General features: G+C 41.9%; 1 protein-coding gene across 3 annotated transcripts in view; it reads right to left on the bottom strand.

The window, feature by feature from the left end:
• Positions 1–14,670: 14,670 nt before the first annotated feature.
• Positions 14,671–22,148, bottom strand: part of uacab (uveal autoantigen with coiled-coil domains and ankyrin repeats b) — a 39,047-nt gene continuing 31,569 nt past the window's right edge. For all 3 annotated transcript variants that reach the window (XM_063881851.1, XM_063881853.1, XM_063881852.1), the window contains 5 exons: positions 22,062–22,111; positions 19,110–21,818; positions 18,782–18,934; positions 18,033–18,098; positions 14,671–17,277 (listed from right to left, as the gene is read on the bottom strand). In XM_063881851.1, the coding sequence (XP_063737921.1) occupies positions 17,206–17,277; positions 18,033–18,098; positions 18,782–18,934; positions 19,110–21,818; positions 22,062–22,111 (3,050 nt within the window). In that variant the 3' untranslated portion in view covers positions 14,671–17,205. The remainder of the gene's footprint in view (positions 17,278–18,032; positions 18,099–18,781; positions 18,935–19,109; positions 21,819–22,061; positions 22,112–22,148) is intronic.

The following is a 22,148-nucleotide window of genomic DNA, read 5'->3' as shown; positions in this document are numbered from 1 at the left end:
GGTCGACACTATGACGCAACATCTCGACAGGAATATATTAAACCCTCCAAACACCAAACTTAATTACTTTCACACTAGCAGGGTGTGTGATGGTTGTGTCACTGAATCTTAACACTTATTTCCGTTTCTGAACACCAGCTCAGTCCCTCTCAAGAGTCTAGAGCGTGTCTGACACACGGTTCCTAAGCCCCCCCCCTCTCTCTCTGTGACCGCTTCTGCAGCCCACCATAAATCCTTAACGACAAACTCTATAAACTTCTCTGGGCTTGAATATTTATGGATGCCTGTGGTTCCCCAGAGAGCCATTTTCTGTCTGGCTCAACACACGACAGAGACTTCTCTGGCCGGTTCCAGCTCTCACACTGGAAAGAGCTTGCAAATACAGACATGGTGGTCTGCTCGGATGGGGTCATAAAAAAAATGGCCCCCTGCGGTAAAAGAGGAGTAACATATCAGAGTTTATACAAATCCATAACATGAGCATAAACCAACCTCCATAGCTGCCTGCGGCGTACACTCTCATGTCTCATGCTGCTCAGGCTTCCTGACTTTAATGAAGCCCAAGACTTTTAATCAAACAGAACTGACAGCTAGTAAGAAACACTTCAGGCCGTATCAGCTCGCCATTAGAACTTATCCATGATTACTCAGATGAAAACCTGCCAGTATCTGTCTACCTTGACACAATTAAAAATGTAGACACCGCTCAGCTTTATAGTTAATATGCTTCTAATCTTTCAAATACTGTTCAATTTTGAGCCCCATGACCGAGGGTTGAATGGTGAAATGTCAGGTTGCACATATTGTTGCCAAAATTCAACAAACTTTGTAATTGCTGTTGCAACTTCAGCCATGAAGAAACAAGTAGACCTGTAAATTTCCGCCTCTTTCTCTTGAGAAATGGAACATTTTAAGCACTTGGAATTCCTGACTGCTGACTTAAAATGGCAACGGTCGTGTTAACATCCCTAATGCCCACAAGCGTGCATTGTTAAGTTTATGGATATAAATAACTTATTTATTACTATAGCACCTTACCTAACAGTGAGGATGTGTACAGAGAACCTAACTATTCCACGTCCTGTTTTGCAGAGTTATTTTTTTCCAGAAACAGTTTTGAGTCTGTAATTTAGTTGTGGGTCACAGCAGGGGTCAGGGCCAGTTTGGTCATACCCTTCCCCGGGATATACTTAACATGCAAATTCACAACAGACAAACCGAGAGACAGACAGTGAGGTTAAGTAAAGTAAATACTACATGTCAAGAGAGGATGTTATATTGCAAACCATTTTTAGGACCTCGCTGTGGGGACTGAATGAACACTAGAAATACACAACATCCGCTGAATACTTATACCACATGACCGAAATCCCATTCCCAAATCACATGATAACGGACCAGTTGTTCAGTTGTCATGGTCATCATTACAGACCATGACAACTGAACAACTCCATCACTGATTTAGCTCTTGAAATGTGGAAATAACAAGTTCTTATAGAGTAACTTCTCTAAGACAAAATACAGACTTTTATGTTTTATTTTGGGCTAACCCAGTAAATTTAATACCTGACCATTCAAAGCAATCCAAGCAGAACTCATATAAAGATGAAATATTTCCATAGAACAGCCCAGTTGATAGATTTCCACATTTGTCTTTGTCCGTCTAAGGTATAGCTACAACAGTAGAGTCTGCCAAAATATTAGAAAATAGACAGATATTGTCTCAAGAAACATATTTCCCACCCCCAGTTAACCGTAGTGTTGGCCGATTGTGGAGCATATGAACTACAACTTTTGAGGAAGTACTACTTCTTCACCCCACTACCCACTACTTGTTATAATGTTCTCAGGGGCCTCAGAGGCCTTCAGTGCCTTTGAATAGTTTTTAACTCAGGAAGCAGAAATCTTAGCACACTTCATGAAACTCTGACACAACACAGAACCTGCACATGAATTCCATAGCATTATGTCATGTGTTTGCAGAGGTGTTAACATGAAGTATGGTGGAGGTGGCACAGCATGTGCTACTGTCCAAGTACTGCTGTTCAAGGCCTCTGACCTTGGTGAGAAAGCGCAACAGTATTTATAAGTCTCTTAGCACTATTTCACGGTGGTAATTTTTCATGTATACTTTTCTAATAACTTTCCCTTTTTCTAATAACAGTAAGTCCCCCTCTTTCCCACCTCTGATTCAGAGGTAGGAATAGGTCCTAAAGTGGAACATACTATTCATGTAGGTCTGCCAATACTCAGCGGAAAAAAAAAACTTGCAAGTAATTTCCTCCCAGAGTAGGTGGATGTCTAAAGCCAATGTGGCTGGGCTGGAAGTGAATATTTGTTTTATTTGAGGAGGGTGGAGGATGCAGGTGGTGGGAATGCATATGTGTTGGTGGGTTTTAATTTATTGGCATGATTACAATAACAAATCAACTAAATGCTAACAATACTGCTGTTGTTTACCTGATTCGTGATTGAGTGTTGACTGGTTGAGCCTAACTGGTCATTTCCATATCATTGCTATTTCACATTTTAAATCTTATTTAAGTTTGAGTTTATTAATCGGCAGTGTGTCAATTATATAACCTGCTTCAATTAGCAGGTGCTTTCCACTGACAAAAATATCCACAGCCTGCTTGCAACTATAGAGGTGCTTTTTACTTATTCTGGCACAGTATGACATTGGAAAAAAAGTAAAGGGTTGTCCATTACAAGCTTTTGACACTAGGCTTTAACATCAACACTTACTACAACCAAGCTACTATTTAACGTCCCCTCTAAACATGTAGAAACACTAACTACAAGACAAAGAGAAGGTAAAAGAAGAGAAATTCTCAAATTTTAGTAGACAAAAGTGTTGCTTTCAAATAACTTAAGCATGAATCCTCTAAGTTGGTTGTATACGAAATGTAAACGTTTAACAACAACAACAACAACAACAACAACAACAACAACAACAAAAGGCATCACCTTCAAACAACCACCAAGCCAACTACTTTTTATCAAAACACTAAGAAGCACTAAGATTGTTTTAGTCAAAGTGTTACCACATTGCCAGAGAAGAGAAGCCATGCTACAAAGTAAAGTACAAAATCATGCGAAAGTACTGTTGCTAGGTAATGTTAGCTCATGAAGAAATATCCTGTGTTCTGGCTTACACATCACCTTACAGCGACACAAATGGCAAACCAGAAAGAAATAATAATAATATATTCTTGACACTTACCGATATTGGAGGTAAAGCGTTCTTCATGGTAGAATATCCGGTAAACTTTGCCTCAGTTTCCCCCTGGAGTTCTTGTCTTCCAGAGGTGAAGATTAGTCTACCTGCACTTCCTCCGTTTCTATCTAGAGGCCCGGTTTGGGGGACCTTACGTGCCTTCAGATCATATCAGCAGTACTATGTACTTCTTGTTCATTTGTCTATTACCAAAACTCAATCTCCAGTGTAGATTGGGCTAGCTCAATCACTACTAGCTAGCTATGACTGGGGAAACTAATGTTAGTGAGTAAACGTAAACATTTCGCCCTCGCTTCATTTCCATGCCATAATTCCTAAAGCCTCAGTGCAGCTCATTTATCTTCACACAGCTGTTGACTGTGTTGACATAAAGTGGACACGTCTCACTTTTCCTCAACAGGGGTAAACTGCAGAGCTTTTGGTTGAAGTGCCAGAGCCCAGTGTCTATGCGCCGACGCGTAGTATGAGAGTCGGTGATATAATGTATGTTAACGTTGTGACGCTCAACCATCCAGATGAAAGCCTAATGTCAAGTTTTCATGTTGCTGAGCTGTGGTTTACTCGTAATCTGCACACCTGCTTTTTACATATTTAACCGATTGACTGCGCATGCACTAACACTTCTGGGCCTTTGGCAGAAGTGCTCAAGACTTAAAACTATAAACTACACACACATGTTGTTAAACCCATGAACCCATAACATAACAGAGCTTAACTCTATAACCACTTATATCTTAAGGTTTATTAACTTTCCAACCAACCAAACATGCACCAGTTGCGAAAACATAAACAAACACAGAAAATGAAGAAGCTCCTTTGAAATGCAGCAACAGTACAATCCAAATCCACTATTTCAGCACAAAGGTACAGAAGAGATCAAACATCCCAGGAGTTTCTTAGCTGCCAGGGTATCACTACTAACAACCAGTGGATAAATAATTTATAGCTTTTACCCTACTGCTGCCAAGAACAAGAAAGAAAAACAACTTGGCTAGACTCTGCTAGGCTCGGAAACGAAAAGAGTGAGAAAACTAATTTGTACAGAGAAAATGTTATTCAAAAAAACTGTATGAACATATTTTACTGTGAGCAAAAGACTGCATCATTATCACATTTTTTTTAAATCATGAATTTGAAAAACTTCCTGACAGCCTTCTCAGCAAGGTCAGTATCATCTCACAAACAATGAAACCTCCACATACGGATGCTCTAATCGACAAGGCACCGTGATGAGAATTGTTCTCAATCCTTTGAGCAGATGTTGTGGGACAGGAAGCTGAGGCATTGTGGACTGATTTTATGAACATGATTCCCGCTCTTCAGCCAAGACTGATGCAACACTGGGCTGATGAATCATCGGCAAAGCCTAACACTGATTAGTATGTGGCACTGAATTCTTCAGTCATCCGAAACAACTACATGCAGATAAAGAGGAGGCAGTTGTAGAAACCGAGATGATTATTAAAAAATAAAGCACAATGTTTGAAAGATACAAAATAACTCATGTGATGACTGGTAATTGTATATTTCTCTGTTCTCTAGTCTATCTGAGACTCAAATTGGGTAACAGTTCATCCCTGCCCTGTAACCTGATTTTGATGATGTAACATGCTGCTGATGTTTCCAGTGTTGATTCAGTCGTGTTCAGGGTCCCTGTCTTTTGCTTGGACAGTCAAATTATAATTTCAAAGTTTAATTCCCACACTTAATTCTTCCTTGATTTAACTTCTGAGGCAAACATCTAAACACCCTTCTTGTTGTTCTAATTGCTTACTTGTGCTGCTTGCTGTTTGTAGTGCGGCAAGTTTACCAGCAACCAGAAAAGGGTAAAGAGAAGTGAAAATGAACCAAAACAGTACAATCGGAGGCCAGAAAACCAAAACAAAGGTGAGAGATGATGAGATGCTTCATAGAGCTGAGAGGAACTGCTAGTCTGGTATGACATCTCTGTGGGTTTGTCACTACCGCTGACCCCTTTCACATGCAGTAAGCGATTTATTCTTCATGTAAACATTTTTTTTTTTTAACTTTCCAAAAGTGAGTGTTCAAAGTTCAGATAACATTAACTTATACCAAAGTTTCCAAGTAGCATCAAGACACTTGAAAATACAGGAAAAAGCATCACTGCTTTCAAAGCTTAGTCCAGTCACTGCGGTTTTCAGTAATTATCTTAGCTCGGCACTGAAGTCTTTAAACACAGAGGTATAACTTCAACAGTTAAGAGTTAAATAGAATTGTGGGATTAAAGAGGCTGTGAAACAATGGAGGTGAAAAACGAGAGCCAATCTAATTAAGATCTCAATTACTCAATTAGACTTGAGCAGGATAAACAATGGCAAATAAATTCTTTCATGATAACAACCGGTTTAATTGCTCCAAGACGAAGCACTGACATCTGGCATGCCCCCTCCAGACTGCTCAATGTGCGTGCGTGCGTGTGTGTGTGTGTGTGTGTGTGTGTGTGTGTGTGTGTGTGTGTGTGTGTGTGTGTGTGTGTGTGTGTGTGTGTGTGTGTGTGTGTGTGTGTGTGTGTGTGTGTGTGTGAGAGGAAGAGAAAATGTGGTACAACATGAAGGGATTGGAAGGGCGGGAGTTCAACGATGAGTGTGCTTGCACTGAGCCTTGACTGTGTTTATGAGCGTGAAACTGGCCGCGTGCAATGGAGCAGCAGCCTGGTTTATCCATCTGCACTTCACCCACATGGTCAGCAGAGAGCGGTTGAGTTAATGGGATTGAGGGCCGCTTTGTTTCATGAGACTATGGTTTTCAAACGGAGAATATGGCTCTTTAAGACAGGGGAGACGCCGATTACATGCGCCCTGATCGTAGATATAACAATCTGAGAGGGTTTGGGAGACATGAGAACTGCAATGGTGGCCAGAGGTGCTGTGCCAGAAGATAAACTAAAAGGGGAACAGGCACTTCTCTCTCACCCTCAGCCTGGGGATCTTGTACTCAGCTGCACCACGTCTTGTTATGAGTCTGTCTAACCACTTCCTCATGCTGCTGGCAGAGAGGTCAGGGTTCACTCAGATCCTCTGACAGGCTGCAATAACAAGAGGGCGGCAAACGAACTCTCTTTCATTTTTCTCTGTACAGCTACTACCTCTTTTCTTCTACCCACAACCTGCCTTCCTCTATAGATTTGACGCAAATGAAGGTCAAAAACAACAGAATCATTTTTAAATGAACCTAAAAGTCCCAGATTTTTGAAACAGCAATCATACAAAAAGCAGGATTTGTCGCAAAAAAATGATGAAGTCTTATTAAGAAATGACACAAATGTCAATAGCAGCCCTGGTGGATGGGGTTTCCCTGATCTCAAATTACTCACATTTAAATCCTTAGGTGTCAGTCCACTCAAACTGATGCTCTGAAAAGGGCTCTTAGCCACAGGAGGCACTGAACAGATGGGAGCATGCTGCCCTCTGCTGGTTAAAGCTGATGTTGCAGCTCCACTGAACTTCACGGTGCATAGACATAAACTCACCCAAACATAACACTAACCCACATATGTAGAATAAACTACATGTAGCCTATAGTTTATGTATATGTTTTTAATGTTCATTGTTTCTATTGCATTCTCAATTCATTGTACTATTGGTGTCCTTGTTCTTCATCACTCAATAAAGCTTTACTTTAACTGCCAGGTCACAACGTTTGTGCTATGTGCGTGTGTGTGTGTGTGTGTGTGTGTGTGTGTTTTTTTACGTGGAACTCCTATACTGAAGTTGAAAGTCGACATTAAGAGAGAATACAGTATATAAAAATATAAAAATAACTTCGATGAAGGTATCACATATATTTTGCTCATTGCACCAGTTTGGAATTCCCTTTTTATTTTATCTGCAAGGTCCATAATTGAATTTATGTTTTATTTTTAATAGGGTTGAATTATTCTCTCTCCGTTGACCCACACATTGTGTCCATGAGTGTATTCAGAAAAAAATTAAGCCCACTATTGCAATATATTGTTCAACTGAATGGATACAATTACAACTCAAAACAGGTCAAAGTTCACACAGACAGCAATACACCCACGAGTACAAAACAATAATGCCTCCCACATGTGTCCGACGGCCACGCTGCAAACACACCCGTCTGTAAGACATTAGAGTGCATGTTCCTATAAATCACCAGCAAACTGTGTGAAAGCAGAGAGGAACAATATGGAGAACATATAGACAGTGCGCTGGTGCAGCTTTTTTTACTTGCTGTTTGAAGTTGTTTCCAGTTTATTTATATAAACTTTAACAATGAGATGTACCAAACCTTTTCATCATCGCTTTTATTAAATATCGTATTTTCTACCAGTAGATACACAATTTTAAATATGAAACATATTATATTACAACTAACTTTTCAGAATATTCTCCACCAAATAACATCCAAATCCATCAGTGAGTGTGTTCAAATTAGCCTGAGGTTTTTCCTGGTTTTGATCAAATTCAGTATATGATTTAATTGATTAGCAGGATACTGATACCCATGTAAACTGTTCCAGAATACAAATACTCACAAAACACAGAAAATTCAAAACCTCCTTCATTTTCAAAAGAATGTAGGTAACCCTCACTTATTTCAAATCGAATTGGGGGTTAACCTTCACTATTCGTTTTCCATGTATCCTAAAAAACTACAAAGATTCAGAAAGCTTAAAGAAAACGCGAAACTTGTTGTGCTGTCAATCTCTCCCTCGCGTTGACAAAATACCGTCTCAAATTATATATATGTAAGTTATTGTTGGGCTGCTATAACCAATTTAGGGGAATATTAAACAACTTCTGGCAATTGAAATGTCATGCTCATCTTAAGCAGAACTCGCATTAAGCGTACATTGACGATCAACTGAAATGAGTCAAACAGCGACAACAAAAAGCAGATGCAGTGTGGTGCAGAAAGACTGCTGGAAGTAGTTTTATCACTCCAGTACAGGACCAGATGTTTACATTTGATCTTCCTGCAAGCAGCAGTTCACAATCCCAGGGGGAGCGTGTTGGTATTAATAGGTCCGAGTGGTTTGTGTGTGTGTGTATGTGTGTGTGTGTGTGTGTGTGTGTGTGTGTGTGTGTGTGTGTGTGTGTGTGTGTGTGTGTGTGTGTGTGTGTGTGTGTGTGTGTGTGTGTGTGTGTGTGTGTGTGTGTGTGTGTGTGTCTGATATAAGTGGGTCAGAGACAAGGTTCCAGGGAAGCTCTGGTAGGTCAGCCGGCGAGCTTGGAGGTGTGTTTGCACATTTCTGGGGAAGGTGTCCCTCTGAATGTCTTTGACCTCTCGGGTTGAATTCAATATTTGTTGTGCGGATGATTTATAAATATTTCCCTTTGGTCTCGCCAAGGGGACAGTAATCTTGGCCAGGGGAAAGCTCTGTCTGAAGTGAGGCCATGAAAGTCAGATCTGTGAGATGTCTGCATGCTTACACACACACACACACACACACACACACACACACACACACACACACACACACACACACACACACACACACACACACACACACACACACACACACACACACACACACACACACACACACACACACACACACACACACACACACACACACACCTTGTATGAAAGTACTCACACACACACACCTCTCTGCAGCTCGTCAAAGCCAAATAACCCTGATCAGGTGAACAGGAGCACTTCCCACGAGATTACAAACTGGAATGCAGGAACCCTCCAATCATTGTGAATTTGCATCAAAGACATGCAAGTCATCGCCCAACAGCGCTCTGATCACAGCAAGGCAAATGCTTTGACACGCTGACAATCTGAAGACAGCAAGCTGTATTCAAACTTGTGTTTGATGCTATTAAATTACGTTACTGCACAGTGGGGGTGGACGTAATAAGGGAAGAGTGACGAAGCTTGTCTTTTTCAGACTCAGTGATTAAAGGAGAATTCACTGTTTATAGAACCTCACAAAAAACTATTAGGATTTCAGCATTTATTATTTTTGTAGTTTTTTTCCAGGCAGTAAACTAAATCTCCTATTCTGTAGTTGGTCCACCATGCGCAGTATCGCCAAAACACTTTTAACAAATCCAGACTCTATTATATCTATTATATTTTATTGCCACATTCCTCCAACCTGATCGATCAGAACATGAGTTCATATGGACCTTTACAGAAGATGATATGCACATTATCTGGCAAAAGTTACCCATTTTTCATTCCGATGTTGATTTAGGATTACCAAATGTGGAAAAAAGGAAGGACTCAAAACAGTTGTCTCCGTTTTACAGCCTGTTTACATCTTGTGAGCTCCTGCCCAAAGGAATGTTTCCTTTTATGTGTCTAATGAGATGGTGTGACATGTAGAAGTTGTTCAGCTTTAAACCGCCAGCTCCAACCTATAAAGTTGATTTGAAGTCACATGGAATTAATATGTAAGATCCAACACGACGATAACTCAGCAAGCAAACTCACGGCCCAGACCTGGGAGAGGCTTTGAGTGTTTGACCTTTTGACCTCCAGGCTACTGAAATCCCAGCTCTGTTCTGCTGAGGAAATGAACCCCTAAACCACTATATCAGGCTACTACAAAGCAGCACTAAAAGCTAATTCATGTTGGGGAAGAGGCTGCAAATTAGGCAAGAGTTGGACACTTTAAATTTCTCTATTACTCAGATCAAGAACTTCTGTCATGTTTGTGAAATGTACGAACACAAATCAACTGTCCAATTATCCAGTGATACATGACTGTGTTATTTCCAGTGAGCTTTTATTATTGTATTGTTTTTAAATGGAAAACCTTTTTTGGTATTCTTCAAGCACTTACTCATTATACAGATGTTTGCTGCTTATATTAAAATATGCTACACTTTGAGATAAGCATTATTGCTTACTTTCAGAGAGTTAGATGAGAAAATTGATCCCACTTTCATATCTGAGCATTTAAAATGAAGTTGGAGCCAGGAGTTGAGTCACTTCTCTCAGCAGTTTTTTGCCAAGAAACAGCACATAACCCAACAACATGACGTTTTTACCGCTTCTTTAACTAGTTCGTTTTGTAGGTGCTGTTAGGTATATTCATGCTCAGCTAACTCGCTGTAGCTTCCTATTTATCCTTCTCGGATGAGTAAAACACCCTCATATCCATTTCTCAGTTTTTTTGCCAAATAGGGTTGTGCATACAGTGAATTTCTGTTTGTGTAAAATAAATATGTATTCCATGGTGTTTTCTAATGGATGAAAAGTAATGTTTGTTGTCCACAGCTTAATATCTTTTTTGTTTAATTCATACACAATCATAAATATGGTTTACAGTGAGCTACTATCCACACATTTCCAAACATTCATTTGCTGCAAATGGTGGGTTCCTCCGGGTTTAAGTACCAAAAGGTTTTTAAAGTGATATATTCAAATACTTCTTCTTCCAAATAGAGCTGCAGAGAGCCTAGATATTCACACCACTCAATTCTCCAGCTCCATATTAATCCTGAGTAACATGTACCAGTTAGTGTTTCCTGTATCACTGAGCCACCCTTTGTGTCAGCGGTCTGTTTCGGCTGAACTGGCTGCCTAGTCAGCGTGCCATCCCAAGTTACCACAGCTGAAAACCGAGCAGCTACCAAACGCCAACATAAAATCAGCGTCAGGCCTCCAGACTCGTAGTTTTTTTCATCCAGTCCTCATCATGGCTTCAAGCAGGCCTTTTCCAACCGCACTAACAAGCTCAAACTAACACCCCCAGGCATGGCCCGACATCTTTAAGATGATTGAAGCAGCCAGAAGTGGCCTCAGCCATGTTTCCAAGCACCAAGCAACCCCAAAAACCTTATCCTATTAAACCACATACACCGTCTCATGTGTTGCGCCACAAACAGACATGCAATACTGGGCCGATTTTCCGTTTGAGAGCGAGAGATTATTGTGAAAGAAGTGGTGGGCAGGATGACAGTCAGAGATGTGGCGGTTTGGGCTCCATCTGTTTCTCGCTAAGTCAATGAAGGGAGGAAGAAAAGCTGAGCAGATACACTAAGCATTAGCGGTTAACCAAGTACTAATGAGGGGAAAAAGAAAAACATTGAACTCAGATGAAACCATTTAGCATGCAGCGGTGTACAATATCCTAACTTGGTTTCAGGGAAAGATGGCCGACACTCACGTAAGTCCATGTGCAATAAGCAGACGGGTAAAGAACTGGAGGTTGGGCCTGTTTTTAATTCATGTGTGCGTGTTTTACACCATCCTCAGAGTATATGCGTGTAGTTCATACATGTACTTCCACACCTTTGATACAGCAAATGTCCGGGGCACTGGGCTCTGGTGTAGTCTTGGCATGTAAAGCTTGATCCTCCTGCCAGGGTTTGAGGCTTGAGGCTTTTCATTCCTCTGATCGCCTCTTTTCCCCTCATCTACCCCCACCACCTCCAAGCTCTGGAATAAATCCTGGGAAATGAGAGGGCCTCCTGCCCCTTCACTGCTACTCATTCCCAGGTGTGCAAATCCCAGGTCAACCCAGGATCAGACATTGACACAGCCAAAATGTTAGACAGAGGAATAATAAATGACGGTGGATAAAGAGCAGGACGTGAGGTGAAAGCGAGACAAAGGTGAGAAGTGTGGAAAGAAAAAGAAACAAGATGTTACAAAAGAAAGAGATGGAGGAGAAGGAGCTTGCTTTTGGGAATGTGAGCCATGCTGAAACCATTCAACTCAAATCAGCACCATGTGTCCTCCAGAGCCTTATTATCCCATAAATGAACTTTATTGAGGCAACAAAGTGCTTTGGAGCTCTGCGAAAACATTAAAGGGGCCTCGCCTGTCTCGGCCTGGAGCCAAGAGAAGTCCAATTCCTCAGGGGACTAATGAAAAAAAGAGGAGCCCCTGGCCTCGTGTTCACTGCCCCCAGTGTAGCCTCAACGGCACTGCCTGAGTTATGGCCTATTAGTGACAGAGAAATAGTTAGCAATTACACCAGGGAGACAAATATGGCGCAGACCTCTCGACTGCGCTGACCTGTTGAATTAACCAAGAAGGAAGGATGACAGACAAATAGGTGAAACAGCAGGAAGGAAGCAGTGGGGAGAGGAAGGAAACAAAAAAAGATGATAGGACAATTCTCAGTAACTGGGCACTTTTTGGACTTGTTTATTTTGGGGAGAACATTGAAGTTCAATCTTCTGTGGAGCTCACAAGTGCATTCTGCTAAACATACAACAATTAAAAAAAGGAATACCATTACAAATGTTGGAGGTTTCTATCAACGACTAGGGGAACGTAGAAATGTCTTTTTTGCAACTGTGTTAAAAAAAATAAAAAAAATCATAGTTCGCCTGGTCGGCTCCCTCTCAGAAAGCATCAAAACTAAATAAAATTGAAGATTGATTTGACTAAAGGCTTTTGCATAGGTAGATATGGCAATCATATCATTAGGGAGAATTATTGGGCCATGATAATCATGCAGTGTATATCTGATATTGTAATGGTCCCTATTCCAATATAAAAGTCCTAGTGCTATGATGAAACCTCATCATCATCATCATCATCATCATCATCATCACAACAGAGTGCTTGTGTGCACTTTACTTAAAGAGGAACTCCGCTCATTTTACACACCAGTCTGTTTACAGGTGTTGGGGAGTACAACTGAAAAAAGTTTTATGACAGTTTTTGTCCAGAGGGAGGTGCAGAATTGAAATATAGTTTTAAGAAAGAACTTGTAGCTGAGGCTGAAAAACTTTAAGAATGAAATAAATAAAATCGGTTAGTGTCGAGTTAGGAAAAAGTTAGTTTAACAGACCTCATCTCTGATTGTTCCTTGAGATGTTTAAGGTTTGAGAAAGCTATTTCATGTGTCAGGTATTCAAAACAAAAGTTGTCACATTTCCTGTAAAACACAAGAAGGCCACTCAGTTTCTGTGATAAACAGGGAGAGGGGACTTCTCCAGGGAGAGGTGGCCGACTGTTGTGTGAGATAACAAACGTTCGTGACAGCTTGTGGGACAGGAAGCAAACATGTGAGCATGTCTGATGTCTATTAACCGCCCGCCTGCCTCCTCAGCCAGCTCACCACTCAAGAGGCATGCGGTGTACGGCCGGGGCTTACTCCAACATAAATAAAGTCTCTGATCCTGCTCTGGATGAAGAATTTTTTTATAAAAATGGGATCCTTTGCGGTCGGTGAAGGGGCAACAGTGGTAAACCAAATGGCCGCAAGTGGATGTATGGGACTGATTAGGAGCCTGGAAATGAGATTAAAGAGAGATCTAGCAACAGATTGAATTGTATTTGCCATAATTGCTGAGAACAGCTTATTCAGTGCAGACCGCAGAAAAGAGAATCATAAAACCAAGGAAGGAAGGAGGAGGGAGAAGGGAGGAGATGAGGGATGGCTGCCACTTGAAACCAACAAGCTTTCCTGAAGAAATCAAACCCAGGACAAGTCTTGTATCAATTAGAGTGTGTGCATGTTGTGTTTGTGTGAACAGAGGATTGTAAAAGGGATAAAGTTCTCCTTTGGGCTTTATTACTGATTTCTTGCTGTAGTATTAGTAATCTTGATTATTTTCAGGCCAATTTAACCACACTTTGCTCCTTTGAACAGAAAATCACTGTGCCGACTGTGTATGCAGAGAATGTATCTGAAATGAGATAACTGAAATAGCCCTGACCTCAGTTCTCAGCCTCCCGTTGAAAAAAGAGCTTTAATGAAAAATAAATCTTGTGATGGGAAAAAAAGACTAAAAGAGAAATCAATAGAGGCACAGGCTCAAAGATAAAAGTGAGCGCCTGTGTGCCAGAGAGCTACTCGCTCTCATTCCTGGGTTGATTGTACTTAGAGTGAAACCACATGAACTGAGCGCTTCTCACAAGGGGAGGAAAGGCATGTGGAGCTAACAGAGCACATTTACTGTACCGCCTAAAGCCCCTGAACACTTGGTATTCCTCTGTAACATCAAATATTCATAACACAGAACATTAAATATTCAATGAGCATCAAGCGCAGGAAAACAAACCCACATAATTTGATTCATCAGATTGAGTTGGGGGCGATTGATCAGATTTGATTGACAGTCCAGAAAGCAAATGCTTAAAATATTCTAATAAACACAACAATTAACTGATGCTGATTGAGAGTTTAACATCAGGTACTTTCCTCAGTGTAGACAAAAGTTTGACCAGATGATGGTGCTTTATGTAAAGTCACTGGATCACTGAAGGCATTAAAATACACAGTGTGGGAACCGGGAATGTCTGTAGGAAATTTGCTAAACCATTGCATGGAAATTGATGTGAAAGCAGTAAGTAAAACACTTGACTTGTTGGTGGCACTAGAGGAAAGATCATGAGGTCCCCAGAGTCAGACGGATTCATCCTTTGGGGAGCATGAACATACATAGAAACATTCTGGCAATTCATCAAACTGTTGTCTCAAAAATTGCTAAAAGTTCTTTAAAGACAAAACACACTGAACAAAAAAGTAGTTTTCTATGTTAGGCACTTTTATTGATTTTGTATTACTGATTCACAAACAAGAATTATTGTCAACCAATCTAAACAGTTTTGAGTACAGAGTATTTATTCAGAAATGTAACTTCATTGAATTAAAATAGACTATGTTAAACCTTAAGTGTTAATCCTAACACTGCATGAAAAAATGCAAGAGGTATTTTCTAAACTATCTGTTGGTTTAAACAGAGATTTTGGCCAAAATACAAAAATGAGAGCAAGAATTATTACTTGGTAGTGTTTGAACTGAGAGGTAAAGACAGGAGTGCTTACAAAAACTAACCGTTAAGGTGTTTGTCTATCCACATAAATAAAGGGAACTGTTCTCGTCACATGGCGTCCGACAGTAACGCCTTTTGTGCCGTTCTACTTCCAGACCTGCTGAATATCAGAATTGTCACACTGTAGTACAGTCATTAGAGTAGTACAAAGCTATGAAAAATATATCAGTGTAAAGGCATAAGAGACTCGCTCAACAATCACAACACCACTACACGACACCATCAAGAGTCTCACAGGGCTGCTCAGGGGTACGCAGGACTTGCTCTAGAAGCGTTCACCGCTTCAGAAATCACCGTTCATATCAAGCTGGGACATTTGCTGTCTTTGGAAAGTAGTTTTGTGTACAGCCAATAACGCAAATCAACAGCTTTTAGTCATTTTAACTCTGAAAATGTAGTGTACCAATTCACACTTCAAATTCTATTCTGACATCTCCCAATGTGTTGCAGATATCACAGCATCCAACAACAACAGCTGCCTACCCCTGGGCCACACAGACTATTACAATTTCTATCAACTTGGCCTGCCAAGTCTCTCCACTAGAGGACACTCTGGTTTCAACAAAAGGACGACGTGCCACTGCAAACTGTAGGACACAGCAAGAGATCTCCTCTCTGAGTCAAATCCAGCACAAAGCATGTCCAGACTGAATAAAGCAGACTGTATGCGTGACATGACTCCCAAATCTGTCACATAACTGTATCTGCCACTGAACAAAATGGCGAGTAGTTTTAGATTAAGGTCTTTAGATTATTTTTCTGAAAACTTGTCTGCTAGTTTGGACCTGGTGGAGATGATAACCACCAACAATATAAGCAAAGCAAGAGGCAAAGGGAGCAAAAAGAAGCTGACATGAACAAGGTTAAAGGCACAATGAGGGGGTTTGAGAAAAAACTATGTATAGAAAAGTATACTCTTTCAATATTTTTGAACCACCAGAAGTGTGGCATTTCATTAACTGCAGCTCTGTCGGTTTTAAACCTGTATATCAATCTTTATAAAGAACTAATTGACAAAGGGCAAGATCGTAAGCACTGGCTAAAGAGAAAGCTTAAAAAAAAAATATATATATATATATATATATATATAGCAAGCGGAGATGCCAAGCAGACAAAGCTTGTTTCAAAATGAAGTTGAATCTGGAGTTGACTTTCACCTGCTGATGTTCATTTAGTTGTGTTTACCATCGGCAACTAACAAAATTACTCATTGTGCCTTTAAAGGATAGGTTCACTTGGTTTCAAGTCTGTCTTTAAACAATACTAAGGAGCATTACCAGAGTTATTGGATGTCCTTATGTTTCTTTCTGTCTACAACAGGTATAAAGGGGTCACCTGATAATGCTGTTTGAATGTAGGACAGAGGAGACAAAACCCAATAAAGTAGCTACGTTCTAAAAAAAACGAGATTTTATTGCAAAATGTACTCCTTTCTTTGCGATGTTCCTTCAGCTCAGCAAGGAAACACAAAAAGGGATTTCTTAAAAAGGGCAGTTTTTAAGTATAGTATTGTATTAAAGGATATGTTCCCTTATGGACAGAAAGAACAATTATAGCAAGGAACACCTACTTCAGTGTTCAAGCTCTGTGAACCTACCCTGAACATGTTAGCAGACAGGAAGAAGGAAACACAGATGTATTTATGAGAGCTGACTGTCAGGTGGGAATGTGAAAAGTGGTCTTTGAGATCATGTCCATTTTACATTTCAGAGTGAGTTATCTACATTTGAACTAACGTCGCAGAGCACTGAGTATAGTGGTTTCAAGCTTGATATAAATGCATAGATGTGTATTATAATCTGATCAGATCTGACAGAATTGTAATGAAAGATCAATACGAGTCAGCTCTATACAGAAATTAATAAAATAACTTTTTCTGCTGGAGTTAAAAATAAAACCTGTGTATCTACAGTGGTATCTAAAATCTACAGTTATTCACTTTCACCCACAACATGGAGATTTGGGAACCAAAGTGCCGCCATAACACACAAAAATTGCCTGTTTGGAGAACTTTTGCTGGGTGACACACACACACACACACACACACACACACACACACACACACACACACACACACACACACACACACAGCACCACAGCACCCACAGCACCCACAGCACCCACAGGGGCCACAGGGGCCACAGCAGGGGGACTCAGCAGAGGAAGATGATGGGAGAATTATGTTTTTGAGTCAGAAGGCAGCGTTTTGTTTCGTTGGAGGAAGCTTTAACACACAAACTCCTGTCTCATGCGGATGATCTGTAGTAAGGCAGCCTGGACATCCTCATCCATGTGGCCCTGTGTGAAAGAAAGAGCCAGAAAAGAGCTTCAGTTTATTAATCTGCACGACTATTTCTCACTGTGAGCTCTTTTGTCAATTACGCTTTGGCTCCAGAGAGCAACGGTGCATTTACACATTAACATTTGGAAATAAATTGGTCTGAGTACAAAATGTGTTGTGCGGCCTTTTTGAGGTGTCCTGTTCTGATGGATTTCTAACCATTAGCGTCATTATTACATGTTTCCAAATCCATTTTTATTAGCTGCCTCAAATTATCAGCAGGCTTTAACCACATTTGACTGAGCGTAAACAGATAAAGTACCTCCTGCTCTTGGATTGTGACGCATCTCTTAAAGTTGCTTTCGACAAAAACACAATCATGATTTAATAAACCCGGCAGGGTTTTAAATACATTTTTTTCTGTTTGTCACAAAGGCCTTTAATGATTTGTTTCTCCTCTCAATAATGTCGACTGCATACTATCTACAGTCATGCAGATCCTGTTGTGACAGCTCCCAATTATATCCTGTTTCCATATGGATGGTAGAAATGTATGACGACTAACATAACAACATCTGTGGAGGGAGGTTTACTTAATTAAATCAGAAAGCGAAGCCGGGAATAGCAAATGATCTACACAGTGTGTGTTACAGCTAAATGTATGAAATCAAGTATGTTTGAATTTAAATGAAGTAATCTCCTCTTCAAATGTATGATCATTTCAGTTTACAATTAAATGTGCCCTTCAATAAAGATGATGAGAGGAACTTACCTGTGCCGCACTGAGAAGATGCGTCCTATAAATGGAAACAACCTCCCTGTGTTGCCTCTCAGCATCCTTAGGGAGCAGAAGACAAGAAGCAGCACAGTGGTTATTGTTAGGAACAAATGCACCATGGTTTCATTGAGTCATGTTTGCTGGATTTTTGTATTTTTTTTATTTCTATTGATGCGTTTACATTTTGAATTGTTTATTCTAGTATTTTAATTTGACTATGTACAATGCCTTGTCTTTTTATGCCTCTGCAACGCAAACATTTCCCAAACTGGGATCAATAAAGTACTTATCCATCCATCCATCTATCTGTCTATCCATCCGTCTATCTATCTATCCGTCTATTTATCCGTCCGTCCATCTATACGTTAGTCACTTATGCTTGTTGTTAAAGCAAGGTTCCCACACCTTCTTAAACAGCAAATCTACTAACATTTCAAGGAGTTTCTTGGCCCAATTCACTCAAATTCAGAAACCGACATGGCATTGTTAAAGGCAAGGATCAAGGTTAAATAATGTGTCATTCTCTTAAACCAGGAGGCAGCTGTGGGAGACACGTGCAGAAAATGGAACGTAGCGCATCCATTAACTTCCTTAAGAGCCGGTAAACCACAACATTATGTTTAGTTAAAAAAAAAAAAAAAAACTCAAACATTTATTTTAATGTAGATGACTGATGGTTTGAAGTTGAATTAAAAAAAGGAGAATATGTCAATGTTAACATGATGTTCCATATGTCCACTCACAGCCAGCTGTTGCTGCAGGTTCTTGATCTGGGCGTGGAGTGTGTCGATGTGCTGCGTCTGTCTCTTGTTGGGCGCGTTGCTTGTGATTGCCAGCTGGGACAGACCGTTCAGCGCCTGCTTCAATCGCTCAACATCTGTCAGCAACTCTGTGATCTGACACACACATTTATAACATTACTTTATGAAACATGGAACAAAGATAAAAGAATATTATCAAATCAGATTTTCTTTCAAAGAAAACAAACCTGTATTCCATCTACAGTATAGTGCATTAAACTAGTTAAACACACATACTGACAGATAATGAAAGAAACAAAGTGTTTACTACCTTCCTGTCTTTGGCTTCAGTCTGCTGCCCTGACGTCTGAATCCTCCTCTGCAGATCACAGATGGTGCCAAGCGACTCGTCATATCTCTCTTTCATCTCCCTTACTTCCCTCTCGATGGCGCGTCCCTTCTCCTGGACAGCCTCCATCTCCGTGCGGGCCCTGCTCTCTCCCTCCCTGGCGTGTTTGGCCTCCCTGCGCACCTCGTCGATCCCCTCTGCTGAGCTCTGTAGTTTCCTGCTCAGGGCGGCGGCCTCCTCCTCCAGCTGCTGCTTCTCCTTCTTCAGCTGGTTTATTTGGTCTTCTTTGTAGCGGTTATTCTCCAGAGCCTGTGTGGCCTGCAGGAGCTCAGATTGCAGGGCAGACACGTCTTCGGCCCTCTGGGCATTGTTCTCCTCCTCTTCGCGGAGAGCCAATCGAAGCTCGGCGACCTCAGCCTGCAGGACGTCCTGGGTATCGGCATGTTGTTGCAGCAGAGACGCTTGATCCCCGCGGCGTTCCTGAACTTCTCTCTGTAAGGCGCACACCCTCTGGGCCTCCTCCTGCTGAGCCTCTCTGGCTTTCTTGCAGTTGGCCTGTGCCTGCTGCAAGGCGTCATGGAGGGCTTTAAGCTCCGTGTCGTATGTTGCTATCCGAGTTAACTCTGCTTTCAGACGCTCCTGGAGGTTCTGGATCTGAGCCTTGCTTAGGGCGTTCTGCTCTTGAAGATCAGCCTTCTGAAGCGTTGCCTCCTTGTGCTGCTGCTCCAAGCTGGCCAACTTCTGAGTTAATTCCTCAATTTTACCGTTGAACTCGTTCTCCACATTCTTGTGCTTTTCACTGGCAGCTACAGCAGAGTCTAGTTTCTGTTGGACACATTCATTCTCAAGTTTTAGTTTATCTTTCTCCTGTTGGTTGCCCTCACTGACAGACCTCTCTTTGTTGTACTTCTCTTCTATTTCCAACAGCTTCACTGTCAACTCCTTCACCTTGGCACTGTGAGAGTGTTCCTTCTCCTCTGCTGCCGTCAGTGGGATGAACTTGGACTGAATGGCCTCCTGAATGGTATCGAGTTCTTTCTTCTGCGCCTCCAGTTCTTGGGTGAGCTTGACGGTTTCCTCCTGAGCTGACACATACAACCCTGACACTTCGATAGCTTTATTCTCTGCCTCCACAACTGCAGCATTCAGCTTGTCTGTGATAGCCTTGTGCTCTTTTTCACTTATATATTCTTTTTTCATCTCCAACAGGACTTTATCCAACTTTTCTTTCAACTTATCGTTTCCTTCTTTCATATTCTTTAATTCTTCTGCACTTTCTTTTCCCTTGGTCTCCAACTTCAATATCTCAGCTTTGGTGCTCTCCAAGGTGGAGCTCAACTCCATCTTCACTTGCTCAAGCTGCTGCCTGGGAACGTACTCTCCCTCCAAGCTCTGCTTCAGAGTCTTGCTCTGCGTGCTCAGCTGTACACACTCCTTATCTCTGTCTTCACACCTGCTCTGCAAAGCTTCAAGTTTCTTCATCAGGTCGGCGTTTTGAGACCTCAGGGCGTCCATCTCACCTTGGTGTCTCTCGCTGGCGCTCTGCAGATGGCTCATGTTCTTCTGCAGCGCTATCCTCTCGCTCTGAAGCTGCTGGACTTGCGCCTCTGCTTTTCCGTAACGTTCGCTGGCTTCTACCAGTTTGTCCTCCAACTCTTCCAAAGCGGTCACCATGTTCCCCCGGGCTTCATCGTGCATCTTCATGGGTATGAAGTCGCTCTCCATCCTGCTGTTGAGCTCGTCCATCTGCTCTCGTAGAATATCTCTCTCCTCCTCGCTCTCCTCCACCTCCTGAATGAGAGCCTGGCTCCTGGTGGTCACGTCCACCAGTTTCCTTTTCAGTGAAGCATTCTGCTCTTGGAGAGCCGCCAGTATCCTCTGCTGCTCCTCAGCAGCCCCTACTCCTCCCTGGGATGAGGGACTGTCCAGCTTTCGGTGGAGCTCTGCCACCTCCTCCAGCACACGATCGTAGTCCTCCCTCAGCTCGGCAATCTGCCGTTCCTTCTCGTCGACTGCGTTGCTCAGCAGGTTCTTCATGTTGTCAAACTTCTCAGCTGGTACTGTGTTGCCGTGTTTAGCCTGGGTCTCCTTCAAATTGGTTTCCATTTCTAAAAAGGCTTCTGCTAGTTCATCTCTCTCTGCAGTCAGCGCCTGCAGATCTTGGTTCAGCCTTTCTGCCTCTGTTGCCAGCTCGTTCTCGCTGCTCTTGTACTCCTCCAAGGCCTTCTCGCTCTGTTTGAGGCGATTACGAATGCGACCCACTTCGGCTGAAGCGCCTTCATACTTGGCCTTGATGTCCTGGAGCTGGGCGCGCAGCTCTTCAGCCCCCTGGCCTCCTAGGTGTTCCTTAACAGCAACTACATGGGCCTGCAGCTGTTTGACCTTACACTCAGAGTCCAGCATCCTCTTCTGGACGTCGCCTAGGGCGTCCTCCAGCTCTTGGATCTGCTGATCGGCCTGTTTCTGGATGGTGTCTCGGCTCTGGACCAGCTCCTGGCACTCTCGGCTTTTACGGTTCAGGGCGGATTGAAGTTGCGCTGCATCTTCATCCGCAGCATGCTGTCTTCTCTTGACCTCCTCAAGTTCTTGCAGGAGTGCGTCCAGTTCCCCAGAGACTGCCCAGCCAACTGTGGACGGGCTCTTCTCTGAAGGTCTGGAAAGCGAGCGCGTCATGGGAGGATTCTTGAGCATCTACAGAGAAAGATGAAACACAAATTAAATCAGCATTAATAGTCATTTTTATTGAAAGCCAGCCCCTTCATTTAAAAGTTAAAAGGTTTCTCAGCGTTCTTTGCCTTCTTAGTTGTAATTCTCTAGGGGCAATGAGGATCTGACCAATGTATAAGCAGTTAAATTTGTATGCAGGTCCTAACTCATCACTGCATTTTAAATGTTCACAAGCCACACTAAACTATTTCACAGATAAAAACGTACCTGATCAGAATCCAGGCTGTGAGCTTGTTTCACCAAAATGTTTTCTTTACCTGAAAGAAAACAGGGTACAAACATTAAAACCTCCTC

This window comes from Eleginops maclovinus, chromosome 4, assembly GCF_036324505.1.
Source record: "Eleginops maclovinus isolate JMC-PN-2008 ecotype Puerto Natales chromosome 4, JC_Emac_rtc_rv5, whole genome shotgun sequence".
Classification (NCBI taxonomy): Eukaryota; Metazoa; Chordata; class Actinopteri; order Perciformes; family Eleginopidae; genus Eleginops; species Eleginops maclovinus.
This window is presented reverse-complemented; position numbering and strand designations above follow the sequence as displayed.